The 14,038-nt window shown below is 45.8% G+C and overlaps 1 protein-coding gene across 12 annotated transcripts in view; it reads left to right on the forward strand.

Moving 5' to 3' along the window:
- VPS13D (vacuolar protein sorting 13 homolog D) overlaps nt 1–14,038 on the forward strand; it is a 119,232-nt gene that overhangs the window by 76,926 nt on the left and 28,268 nt on the right. For all 12 annotated transcript variants that reach the window (XM_083628340.1, XM_083628334.1, XM_083628336.1 and 9 more), the window contains 2 exons: nt 1,994–2,128; nt 2,848–3,015. In XM_083628340.1, the coding sequence (XP_083484466.1) occupies nt 1,994–2,128; nt 2,848–3,015 (303 nt within the window). The remainder of the gene's footprint in view (nt 1–1,993; nt 2,129–2,847; nt 3,016–14,038) is intronic.

The raw sequence follows: 14,038 nt of genomic DNA on the forward strand, positions 1-14,038 counted from the left end.
GAAGTATATCCTGAAAAGGAAGCCTGTTGGAGGATCATCGGCAGAGACTTTGCTTTTTTTATTGGTCATTTGAAATCAAACTGCGTACAGCTTAAAATGAATGGGAGAACCTACAGTATGTCCAAATAGTGATGTGGGACTCCATATCCAGGCCCAGCCATCTCCAACAACAACTGGAGGACCGCAGGCTCTTCGTGCCCCACACCCACTCGCCATCTCTGGCTTAAAGGAGGGAGCATTCATGGGAAAATGCTCTAATAGGAACTGTATAACTTCTGTGAAATTATATACAGTGGTACCTCGGGTTACAGACGCTTCAGGTTACAGACTCCGCTAATGAAAAGCAATGCAAGATGAGGCCCAAAGACCCATCTAGCCCAGCTTATTGTTCTCACAGTGGCCAACCAGATGCCCATGGGAAGCCAGCACAAGGGGCCTGGGTGCAATAGCAGCCCTCGCAACCTGCAACTAGCAAACGGTGTACTGAGGCACATTCCCTCTTGACACTGGAGAGAGAGGGGGACCCTTCTGGGTTAAGCCCCCAAAGAAACTCTGCACATCCTGCCATGGAACTGTTGCACATTATCCAAGCGAAACACTTTCTGGACCTACCAGCCTGGCCATTACCTTGTGGGAGCAGAGTGCGCCACAGCATGCTCTCTTGCAGCTTTGCTTTGTGTTGTGTGGGGAGAGCTGCACTGGGGTGTGAGCTGCCCTTCTCTTGCTTTCGTTCCTGCGCTTCTTTGTTGAAGAACTCCTGATAAGGTTCCAGGGAACCTGGATTTCCTGGGAACACAGTTTGAAAAAGACTGTTCTAAGTCAACAGACCTATTTTTAGCCTCCAGTTAACAAGGAGCCTCTACTTAATTAACAACAACAACAACAACAAAAAGCCACACATATTGTGGCATTCATTCTGAGCTCAAGTCTGGGGCAGGCCATGCAAACAAAAACACAGGGAGCATTAAACTGAACGGTGCTGGGGACTCTTTGGAAAGCAATGGCAGGGTTATTCTGTTTGCTGTCCTCACAGTCCAGAGAAGCCCACAACTTTAGCGGCTGCTGCTGTCCGTCCCTCTCAGGAAACAGGACGGAAGTGGACTTAGGAACGGGGAAGAGGCTTGTTGCCTCTCAAGGAAGCTGCCTTTCGTTGTGCAGACCAAAAGCGAAAAAGCTCAGGGAAGGAAAACGGAATGAGATTTTCAAGATGTCCTTTCAGAGGTCCTTGTTTTTATTTTTAACAAGTGGAGCAGCAGAGAAAAGGCAGCCTCCATCTGGGCTTCGAATGCTAAAGCTCTGTCCATTCTTGTATTCTCTCTCTTGTTTTTCATAAGCTCAACCCCAAGGTGGTTGGGAGGTAAGAAAAGAAGATGAGGAGAAGCATGTGCCAAGTCATGCACATTTAACACAAAACGCCTCTTGCAGTAATCCATAAGCAAAGCTGCCAGATTTAGCTGAGAAGTGCCAGGATACAGAATTTAAAGGATTGGTAGCCTTGAGGTCATATCTCACTGGAGATGTTCTGTTGGCCCTACCTATAGCAGATGGCAAGAGAGGGTATGGCAAATTGAATTGTCAGAACATCTGATTTACCACCGCAGAGTTGTCCAAGGTTTGGCCATAGGAGATATAGTATGGGTTTCTTCTATAACCAACAACAGCATATTAGACAAACCTCCAATGGCTCATGCATCATGGAGAGGGCAGTTGCCTCCCCCCTGACGGTTTCTCCTTTTGCCTGGTCTAGACATGTTTCAGACTGTCCCTTTTGTTGTTGATGATGGTGATGATGACTTTTGATCTGATTTCATTTTGATGTAAATTCTGACCCATCTTGATTTCTTAATGTTGAAGGTGGAGAAGATGTAAGCAATATTGTACTTCACTCAGTCACAGTTACGTTTTTCTCCCTTTGAATTGTTCATCCTATTGATTTTTGTTGCTGTTTCTTAGAAGTGTTAAGATGCTAATCTAGTTACTCTGTTTGCTTTAGGCATTAAAAAGCACCCTGGGCTTCCCTCTGGTTAGGTTTGAAGATGCTGTGATCAACTTGGACCCCTTCACCAGAGTCCATCCCTACGAGACGAAAGATTTCATCATTAACGATATCCTGAAGCACTTCCAAGAAGTGAGTTAATTTTGCACTAGAGGGCGCAGGGCCACGCGGAGCCAGGCCTTCCTGCTAGGTAGTCCCTGCTGCATTGTGACATAGGAACCTTCCTTCCTCACTCAGGTTCACCAAAGCCCCAGTCCTCTAGCAGACTTGAGGGCTGCTAGCATTTGATGACTGCAATAGTGCAGATGTTCTGATACGTTTATAGCAAGGGTGGGCAGCCTTTTGTCTGTTAAGTGGCCATGTTCTCTTTTGGGGACAATCTGTGTGTGCTCCCCTATCCGAACACCAACTGCTCGTGTGGTTGATCCAATATAGAGTAGATTGCACGGGCATCTTATTAAACCACCCCCATGTTTTCTTTCTGTCCCACTTTGTCTCCCCCTTTCCTTTGCCGGGTGTTCTCTCTTACTGTCTGTGTTGTAGCCCAAGTTACAAAGCAGCTTACTAACCCACATATAATCCCCCCTTTAGGGTTTTGACATGAACACTGGGGTGTCTCCAGCTCGCTCCTTCACTCTGACTGCTGTTTTAGCACCCATGATGAGATCAGAAGGCTGCATTTTGGTCTTCTCCAGCTCTGTGATTCAGATACAGAAGAGAGGAGGGGAAAGGGTCTTATTCCCCCCCTCCCTTTATGGTCACCCCTCCTTATGCAAAAGAGGCCACTTTACCAAACATGATGACTTTGCCGTGAGCTCTGTTTCCAGTGACATTTCTGATGCCTTTTCCAGGAGCTGCTCAGCCAAGCGGCAAGGATCCTGAGCTCCGTGGACTTCCTTGGCAACCCAATGGGTCTCCTGAACGATGTTTCGGAAGGCGTTACCGGGCTGATAAAATACGGAAACGTCGGCGGCCTTATACGAAACGTTGCCCACGGTGTGTCAAACTCTGCTGCAAAGGTAGGGATACGAAGGATAAGGAGGCCCGTTTGTTCCTCCTGCAGCTCTAGCAACCGCTGATGCCTCAGAGCAGGGGTCAGCAAACTAAGGCCCGCGGGCCGGATCAGGCCCAATTGTCTTCAGGATCCGGCCCGCGGACTGTCCATGGATCGGTGTGGGGATTCTGTTCATTCGGGCTGTGCCATTTTTTTCTGCACCATTCCATTTCCCCCCCCCCTCTCCCGCACACACACCGTGGTGGCGCCTCCTCCTCCCTCCCTCCTCCTGGCTCCTCCCTGCCCTGCCTAGAGGAGGAAGGGGGCTGGGCTGAGCTGGCTGAGCGCCATTTTAAGCAGCCCCTCTCCAGAGCCAGCCCTTTCGCACCAATCATCTTCCCTCCGCCGCCATCGCCCTGATGCTCCTGTGAGCCAGAGAACGGAGCGGACAAGCTTGCTCTGCCTACCCACGAGAAGCAGTGGCGGCGGTAGTGATGGTGGTGGCGGCGGCAGCCCCAGGGAAAGTAAGCGCAGCGGCTGGGGTTGGGGAGGAGGACTACTTGCACCCCTCGCCTCTTCTTCCAGCTCCAACCCCCCCCCCCCGGTGCTGCTCCTCCAGCCTGCCACAAGGTCTGAGGGACAATGGACCAGCCCGCGGCTAAAAAATTTTTTGCTGACCCCTGCCTCAGAGCAACCTTCCCCTACCTGTTTCTCTCCAGGTATTCTCAAACAACACTGCTTGAAAGCACAATTATTTGTGTTACCAGGTGTGATTGTCCCAAAACATGGGTTGGCAAGATAGCTGACTTGAACTAGTGGGAAAACATTGCATTTTAACATAGATAAAATCATCAGCCAATATCATGACAGATCATAGGGCATGCCTTTATTTTCCCCTTCTGTTCCATACTGATGGACTGTTGCTATTTAAACCCTTCCTATATAATAAGAGCTTTCATCCTTTGGAACTCCCTGCCTATTGACGCCACTCAATATTGTTTCAAACACATACGGAAAAGTTTTTATTTCAGCAAGCCCTGCCCAGAGATATGGGAATGTATCCAATTCTACTTAAGAGTAGACCCATTAAAATTAATGGGCCTGCCCTGATTATGAACAACTTTGGATGCAATCCATTGCACTATATTTAACATTAGTCCTACTTAGATCCGTTGAAATGAATTGATGTAACTAATTTAGATCTGTTAATTTCAGTGTGTTAACTCTGAGTAGACATTAGCGTTGGATAGAATTCATAGTTGAGTTGCATATATTGGTTTTTAAAGTTTAATTGATTTTATTTGTGATTATTTTATTTGTATTTGCTTTTTTGTGGTTTTTGCAAACTTTGGCTGTGTTTTATTTGCAGTTTGACTTCTCCACGGTTTTATCTTTGCCTCCCTTACAGTTCCTCATGCTGTCAAATGAGTTCTGCCCTGGGCAGAAGGATTGTCAGATCCCAAAACAGGCAGAATGATGTGCACACAGTATATCTATTTTAGACATTTATATACAACCCTACATCATTTGATTCTAGGGCAGTTTGCACTGAAACAACAACTTGAAAACATTACAGGACAAAGTTCAAAGCCGGTTGATTTCATGACTTAGTGATGCATGCTCTATTTTTCAGGTCCTCATTTAGACATTGTGTTCTCCTGTTTTTACAGCCTCAGCACAATTGAGGCAACGTTTTCAGTGTGGGCTTTTTTCCCCCTGCTGAGATTTATGCATTTTTCTTCCCTAAGCAGCGAAGCCCCTTCAGAATCCATCTCGTGCATGCCTGTTTCGGATTATTCATTCCAGCCTACATTGAGTGCTGTGTGCTTTTGCATCTCGCAAAGGAATCTTTGAAAACTCGGCTCGGGTGTTGAGAAGAAATAATCCAGTCTCGCCACAAGGGAACCTAGCCAGACCAGTAAAAATCGTGGCCATTGGTTCTGCTCATGTGCGCTGTCTGCAGGCAGAGTATGATTAATTAGGGTGTCTGCTCTCACTGCAAACCCTTCCACCTGACACAGAGGAGCCAGACATTTTCACATCCTTCAATTCATTACATCAGTTCTGAGTCGTTGGTGGTTGAGGCAGCCAAAATTCGTCTAGGGAAATTTGTATGTGTCTTATGCCCCCTCGGTTACCTGGTTCCTTTTCCTCCCCTTTCTTTTTTAAATAGCAGTTCAGAAGATTCAATAATGGCAGACCTTCCATATCCACGTACTTCTTAACGAGGCTGAACTTTAACGACCCCTTTAAAAGAAATAAAAAGTGCCTGCAAGAATTGCACGCACGCACACACAAAAATGCCTTATTTATGAGCTGTGTCTGGTTTTGCCATTGTATAGATTTTCTGTTTAATCACTGTTGATTATTCCAGTAATGGGTTTTCCATGTATCTCAGAGCGTGTACTGGGTGAATGACTTCTTTCAAGTGGAGAGGTTCTGTGTATTTAAGTTGGCACAGAAACTCAGGTTAATGGAAGTTCACTTCAGACCATTCTCTGCGGCATGATCCCTTGGAGACTGGCTGTTTTTGTGTGTTAAGAAGGGCTTTGATCCTAAATATAGGGACCGGAGGGAATTTCCATTCCATCTGCCATGGCGGCTAAAAAAGAAAAAGAAAGAAACCCAACAGTCCTGTTTGAACTATTTGCATCAAATATCCTTCCCCCCCCCCTTTCATTTGGGTTTTTCCTTTTTTTCTTTTTTCTCCCTGAGGGTTGCAAATACCAAAAGCTAAAATTATTCCTCCCTTCAATGACTTCTTGGTTAGAGACGACAGTTGGTGGTGCAACTTTATAAGCAACAAGATGAATTCCTTTTAGTGATTCAATTCTGTCCTCCAGCTCGAAGCCTCGGTTTTATTGCAGTGTCTGCCAGCGTAAGGAGAGGGGTTGTTTTTCCCCCTGAAAGGTTGTCTTTCTGCGTCAGAAATATTACGGTCTGGTGGCTGGCTCTGCGTTGGAAATGGCTTCCAGTACTAGAGGTGCAGCGGATTATTTGCTGGCGGCTAAGGAGTCCAGTGCTTGCAGTCCATTCTGGAAATTACAGAAAAGCTGCCATGACTGGTGTGTAAATATACATGTGTGGGAACAGGGTGCCCAAAGAATCCCTGCAGAAGATGGGCTTTAAAACAGAGTACAAGCACAATGTTTGGGCAAGGTGATGGCAGCAAGCTTAGGCAGACTGGGGTGATGTGTGTGTGTGTGTGTGTGTGTCTGCAGCAGGGAAAGTATGGTCAAAGATAAAGAGAGAACAACAGGCAAGGGCAGAAAATGTACTTATGGAGCTGCGCATGTGCATGAAACTTCATTTCAGTAGGAACTGAGAGGTTTGAACGGTTGGGGATGCCACAACCTACATGTTCAGAGTGGTTCTCAAACGCCTTGGTACTTGTACGTTTTGGCTCCCAAACGCCGCAAACCCGGAAGTGAGTGTTCTGGTTTGCGAATGTTTTTTTGGAAGCTGAACGTCCAACGCAGCTTCCGCAGCTTTCGATCAAGTGCAGAAAGCTCTGCAGCCAATCAGAAGCCACACCTTGGTTTTTGGAAGTCGAACAGACTTCTGGAACGAATTGCGTTCAAGAACCAAGATGCGACTGTATATTAATCAAAAACAAAAAACTAGAGCACCAGACATACACCTATCTAGGTAAAACAACTACTTTATAAGTTGAAGTTACTGGGAATGAAGGAAAACACAAAATACGGAGTGCGTTGTCTGCATTTTCATGATAATCTCAGATATAGAAAATGACTTTTATGAAGGCACTGGTAGGTGCCATTTGGGGCTTGGGTGCCCTTGATACGGGTGGGGTGGGGTGGATGATAGGATGCAGTTCTTAAGCAACTTATTAAGGCAGATCTTGATTCCCTCTGTGACTGGTTTGCTTTCCCTTTTCACAAGATGACCCACTATGTAGTGAAAGCTCCTTTCTGCTTTGGTGTGTCAGCCCAACACCTCTCAAGAGATAATGCTTGGCTTTTTGAAACGACACTTTCCCCAGCTTGCTGCAGGGAATGATCCTCTGGTGTGACTTCTGAGACAGTGCTTTTGCTGCAGCCATTTTCATGGGGAGTGAAAATCAGTCTCTTACTTGTTTATTTTTATTGTCATTTATTGCATGTATACACTGCCTTTCTGCCAAGGCACGTGATGTGGTTTGTCCTAATGGTGCAGCTGGCAAGTTACTGGCATGTTAATTCTTTTTAGCTGAAACTTCCAAGACAGATTTCTCTCTAAACTTGTGAGGGTTGTGTGTATGCACCTCTTTCGGATGTGTAAGCTTTGTCTTATCTCTCTTATCTTAGTATCTCCTGTAAATCCAATATGGCAGATTACAGCAAAATACAGTGGTACCTCTGGTTAAGAACTTAATTCATTCTGGAGGCCCGTTCTTAACCTGAAACTGTTCCTAACCTGAGGTACCACTTTAGCTAATGGGGCCTCCCGCCTCCGCCGCACAATTTCCGTTCTCATCCTGAAGCAAAGTTCTTAACCTGAGGTACTATTTCTGGGTTAGCAGAGTCTGTAACCTGAAGTGTCTGTAACCCGAGGTACCACTGTATATACACTATATCTCCACTGAAGGGTTTTGTTCTGGACTGTACTGGAGAAATCGGCTTGCCACTTTTATTAAAGCAAATTGTTCTGGAGCATAAAGAAGTCTCTTTGGTACCTATCAGACAGTGTAATACTTCGAGAAACTAAAGTGAGTGGAGGAGCAGTCAAAGTTTACTTGCTGCACTAGGGCAATTAAAGGTTCTGAAGGCTATAAATATAAGCAACAGAGAAACCTCGCAACGAGAGCTCAGCTTTCATGTTAAAATTTGATGTTTTCTTTGGGAGTTTCAATTTCTGCTGAACCAGCTGCAGCTGTTGTTCCCCCCACCCCCACCCCCGGGTACCATCCTCTTGGTTGAGTTAGAAAGGAGTTAAAGACCAACATAAAGGCAAGGCAGGAAGAAAACATTTTCATCTGAAGTATGACAAAGTGATTAAAAGCTGGCAGAGCTGATGTTGTGACGTGCCCTCCCTCCAACATTGGGAGTGGTGACACCCGCTGTTTTGCAAAATATTCGCTGTGGAAATTCCAGGGGATTCTGGCAAGGTTTTGTTTTGTTTTGTTTAATTGGGCTCAGCCAGGCTATATAGTCAGTTTTTACATGTCTTAATCGAGGTGTTGGGACTGGGGAGACCCAGTTTCCTATCCCCACATAGCCATGAAGCTCACTGGGTGAAATTGGGCAAGTCATTATTCCGCAGGGGGGATTAGTGGTGGTACATATTATTCTGCCATCTTACAGAACCACCAACTTTATTACAGGATAAGCTGTTGTGGACCAGCAGCTCCTTCATCAGATCCGTTGAGGCCACTGTAGCCCGCAAAAGTTTATCCCATAATCAAGCTGTTAATCTTTAGGACAGCAGTAGCCAATGGGATCCCCTTCAAATGAATGTTGGACTACAACTCCTATCAGCCCCAGCCAGCATATCCAACAATCAGGGATGATGGGCGTCAGACCTTGTAGTCCATTGGCTAAAGGTACCATACGTAGGTCTCTTTGCTATCAATCTGCCTGGTACTTTCTGAAGGACAGGAGGACACTGTAGTACCTGATGCTTTGGACTACAACTCCCATCATCGCTGGCCGCTGGCTCATACCGGCTGATGGGAGTTGTAATCCAAAGCATTTGGAGGGCAGCAGGTTGGCAAAGGCTGGTGTGAACTGCAGTAGGAGGCAGGAGACTGGATGGTTGGCACAGAAAAGGTCTCTTTGGGAAGGGGTCTCAAGAGAGCTAGAGATGGCATGATTGTGGTCTTCTGGGGGTGGGGAGAGATTTCCCAGACTTAAGAGACAGTAAAGGAGAAAGAGTGGAGTCTTAAGGAGCAGGAGGGATGATGGAGCGGGCAGTGTTTTGCTTCATTGTGTGTCAAAGCAAGGAGCAACAGAGATGCAAGGCAAGGTTCAGGTGCAAGGCTTAGACAGTGGGGAACACCGAGCTTGAAGTTGGTTTAGCAAGGGGCAAGCTGAAACTGAGCCCTTCTGTGCTAGTAGCAGCAGCAGCAGGTGCAGCTCAGTTTTTTGCACAACGATGTGGTGTGGGGAGCCTCCGATCTTCCTGGGTCTTCTCCGGGGAAGTCTTCTGAGTCAGTGAATGGCAATGGTCTTGCCCTGCACATTCGCCCGAGAGCGCTTCTGGGGCTGGCCCTACGTGCTCCCCCTTCCCCCATTCTGCTCCTCACTCTCACCCCCTGCAGATGAGCATTCCGACTCCAGGGTTATGACAGGCAGTGCTAAAATAGCAAGAGGTAATTGACAGGGATATGTCACGGTATGTGAGGACAGAGAGATGGCAAGAGAGGCTGGGCAAGGTCTTGGAGAGCATTTAAGGTAAGAACAAAGAGTTTGTGCTACACCAAGGAATGAACAGGAAGTCGCTGTTCGTGTCGATTTCTTTCAACAGCTTGATCCCTGTACTAGCCTTTCAGTTTGAAGGCTGCTGTGTAACCCTTGTTTTGGTTTTAGCACCATCAGTGTGTCCAATAAGCAAAAGAATCCTTTTATTTGTGACTTCTGTCAGGGCTGAACAGAAGGTGCAGTTCTTGTTTCGAGCTGAATTCAGCCTTGCTTACTGAAGGCAATTATGTATGAGTGTTGAGCTGCGAGGTGGTACACGTTACATAATACACATTGTGCATTTTGGGGGAAAACCCACCCCCACCCCTGTTTCCCCTCCTCCTGTGTAAATTTGCATGAATGATGACTTTGAACCCTGGCAAGGGAACGGCTTGATCTGGACGCACTGTCCCTAAGTCAGCATTCAGAAACAGACTGGCCAGTCTTTGGCAGACTACCTCCCCCAACCCCTGCGACCCTTTTAATATGGTCAGGTAATATCATACTCTGCAAACGCAGGGCAAATAATAGCTTACGAGGCAGCTTTTGGATTTTAAACGCTTGCTTGTGATCTTGTTTGTTAAAATGAAATGAGTTCAGTAGATTTGCATTGCTCACCTGACTCTTAGTGCAGTTGCCAGGCCAGGCGTATCTTTGCACATGTTAAAATGACCTACCTGAGAAGGGGACTAGCTCTCGTGTCTGCTCCTTGTGAGTTCTTGCACTTCTGCACTTCCGATCCTCTTAACTATGGAACAATAGCTCAAGTCTTGCACAAATTAACGAAGGCAGCAGAGCTCCTCGTGTTACAGTTTTTCTTAAGCCAAATGAGCAGACAGTCGGGGGGGGGGGGCGGGGAAAACAAAGTACTGAGCTGCCCGGCTTCTTTCTGGAAAAGGGGTACTCCTCTTTTGCCATCTTCACCCCTAAAAGACACTCACATAGAAATGAAGGAGAGAGCTGTTCTCTTGACCCATTCCTTCTCCTGTTGTGAATGCGCTGCAATCCTACAGGGAGTTATAGCTCTGGGCAGATCCTTGACCATTAGCCATCATCTCAAGGGAAAATGTATCTTATAACAAAGGAGGTATGTGGCCGAACTCCTATATATAATAACAACAACATTCTGCGATCCGGACTCTGACCTGCGGGCATAGGTTGGTATATAAACTAAATAAATAAGTAATAGGCAACAAAAATTTTTACATAACATATTTTAACATAACAGTATTTTAACAAAACAATATTTTAACATAAAATTTTAACATGAACAGTAATCCAAGTTTATGCACCAACTATTGGTGCTGAAGAAACTGAAATTGACCAATTCTATGAAGACTTACAAGACCTTATAGAAGTGACACCAAAGAAGGATGTTCTTCTCATTATAGGGGATTGGAATGCTAAAGTAGGGAATAAAGAGATAAAAGGAACAACTGGCAAGTTTGGCCTTGGAGATCAAAATGAAGCAGGGCAAAGGCTAATAGAGTTCTGTCAAGAGAACAAGCTGGTCATCACAAACACGCTTTTCCAACAACACAAGAGACGACTCTACACATGGACATTACCAGATGGGCAACATCGAAATCAGATTGATTATATTCTCTGCAGCCAAAGATGGAGAAGCTCTATACAGTCAGCAAAAACAAGACCTGGAGCTGACTGTGGCTCAGATCATCAGCTTCTTATAGCAAAATTCAAGCTTAAACTGAAGAAAGTAGGCAAAACCACTGGGCCGGTTAGATACAATCTAAACCAAATCCCTTATGAATACACAGTGGAAGTGAGGAACAGGTTTAAGGATTTAGATTTGCTGGACAGAGTGCCTGAAGAACTATGGGTGGAGGCTCGCAACATTATACAGGAGGCAGCAACTAAAACTATCCCAATGAAAAAGAAATGCAAGAAAGCAAAGTGGCTGTCCAACGAGGCCTTACAAATAGCGGGGGAGAGAAGGCAAGCAAAATGCGAGGGAGATAGTGAAAGATACAGGAAATTGAATGCAGATTTCCAAAGAATAGCAAGGAGAGACAAGAAGGCCTTCTTAAACGAGCAATGCAAAGAAATAGAGGAAAACAACAGAATGGGAAGAACCAGAGATCTGTTCAAGAAAATCGGAAATATGAAAGGAACATTTCGTACAAAGATTACCATAATAAAGGACAAAAGTGGTAAGGACCTAACAGAAGCAGAAGACATCAAGAAGAGGTGGCAAGAATACACAGAGGAATTATACCAGAAAGATATGGATGTCTCGTACACCCCAGGTAGTGTGATTGCTGACCTTGAGCCAGACATCCTGGAGAGTGAAGTCAAATGGGCCTTAGAAAGCACTGCAAATAACAAGGCCAGTGGAAGTGATGGTATTCCAGCTGAACTATTTAAAATTTTAAAAGATGATGCTGTTAAGGTGCTACACTCAATATGCCAGCAAGTTTGGAAAACTCAGCAGTGGCCAGAGGATTGGAGAAGATCAGTCTACATCCCAATCCCAAAGAAGGGCAGTGCCAAAGAATGCTCCAACTACCGCACAATTGCAGTCATTTCACACGCTAGCAAGGTTATGCTTAAAATTCTAAAAGGAAGGCTCAAGCAGTATGTGGACCGAGAACTCCCAGAAGTGCAAGCTGGATTTAGAAGAGGCAGAGGAACCAGAGACCAAATTGCAAACATGCGCTGGATTATGGAGAAAGCTAGAGAGTTCCAGAAAGACATCTACTTCTGCTTCATTGACTATGCAAAAGCCTTTGACTGTGTCGACCACAGCAAACTATGGCAAGTTCTTAAAGAAATGGGAGTGCCTGATCACCTCATCTGTCTCCTGAGAAATCTCTATGTGGGACAAGAAGCTACAGTTAGAACTGGATATGGAACAACTGATTGGGTCAAAATTGGGAAAGGAGTACGACAAGGCTGTATAATGTCTCCCTGCTTATTTAACTTATATGCAGAATTCATCATGTTAAAGGCTGGGCTGGATGAATCCGAAGCCGGAATTAAGATTGCCGGAAGAAATATCAACAACCTCAGATATGCAGATGACACAACCTTGATGGCAGAAAGTGAGGAGGAATTAAAGAACCTTTTATTGAGGGTGAAAGAGGAGAGCGCAAAATATGGTCTGAAGCTCAACATCAAAAAAACGAAGATCATGGCCACTGGTCCCATCACCTCCTGGCAAATAGAAGGGGAAGAAATGGAGGCAGTAAGAGATTTTACTTTCTTGGGTTCCATGATCACTGCAGATGGTGACAGCAGTCACGAAATTAAAAGACGCCTGCTTCTTGGGAGAAAAGCAATGACAAACCTAGACAGCATCTTAAAAAGTAGAGACATCACCTTGCCAACAAAGGTCCGTATAGTTAAAGTATAGTATACTGGTTTTCCCAGTAGTGATGTATGGAAGTGAGAGCTGGACCATAAAGAAGGCTGATCGCCGAAGAATTGATGCTTTTGAATTATGGTGCTGGAGGAGACTCTTGAGAGTCCCATGGACTGCAAGAAGATCAAACGTATCCATTCTTCAGGAAATCAGCCCTGGGTGCTCACTGGAAGGACAGATCGTGAAGCTGAGGCTCCAATACTTTGGCCACCTCATGAGAAGAGAAGACTCCCTGGAAAAGACCCTGATGTTGGGAAAGATGGAGGGCACAAGGAGAAGGGGACGACAGAGGATGAGATGGTTGGATGGTGTTCTTGAAGCTACCAGCATGAGTTTGATCAAACTGCGGGAGGCAGTGGAGGACAGAAGTGCCTGGCGTGCTCTGGTCCATGGGGTCACGAAGAGTCGGACACGACTAAACGACTAAACAACAACAACAGGCAACAAAATTGGATTATGCAGAATACAGAAAACTAAGCAGTTGAAGTACGGACATATCTAGCATTAAAGGTTATTATTACACGAAAGGGGATTCAAGTTACAAGAAAGGAGTTTCTGGCTAAACATCAGGAACAACTTTTGACAGTGGAACGGACTCCCAGGAGAGCTGATGGACTCTCCTTCCTTGCAGGTTTTTAAGCAGAGGTTGGATGGTCACCTGTCATGTATAGCTTATGAAACAACAGCTAAACATGCCAGGCAGCCCCAGGGATTCCCCCAGGAGGAGTAGATGTGCTGAGTTTGAATGTAGATTGTCCTGTTTTGCCTCCTTGCCCAGCTGAGAGACATTCTGGGGAGGGGTGTGTGGCAGAGGCGGGGAGAGAGATCGGGAAACCTTTCTTTCACCTTCCCAAGGCGACGTCCTCACACTTTGGGAGAAAGGGGATCAAAGGAAACAAAGCACAGAAGGATAAGCGAAAATCTGCCCCCGCTGCCCTTTCTGAAAACCAGATTGCCTTGTTTGGATTTTCTGTGTTAGCAGGATAAAAGCATGCTATATTCTCATGGGGTGGCGGACGAGGAAGGAAGTTTCTAAGCTTCTCCGCCAGCCTGTTTTCATCCTAAGGAGAAGGTGCTTTGGAGAAGTAGCTGTGCATGTGCCTCTTTTGCAGCAAAGTGGGGGGTGGGGGTGGCGGGACTTTACGCCTCTTTTCCGCAAAAGTGATCTGTTAAAAAGAGTATTGGTTGCTTAATAAAGTGTAGATTGCCCTCTCGGTGAACCCGCCAGTGACTCTCCAGTTGGGGTCATTCCAAGTTCATTCTGTGGA

Source organism: Podarcis filfolensis (assembly GCF_964270895.1).
Source record: "Podarcis filfolensis genome assembly, chromosome: 8".
NCBI lineage: Eukaryota > Metazoa > Chordata > Lepidosauria > Squamata > Lacertidae > Podarcis > Podarcis filfolensis.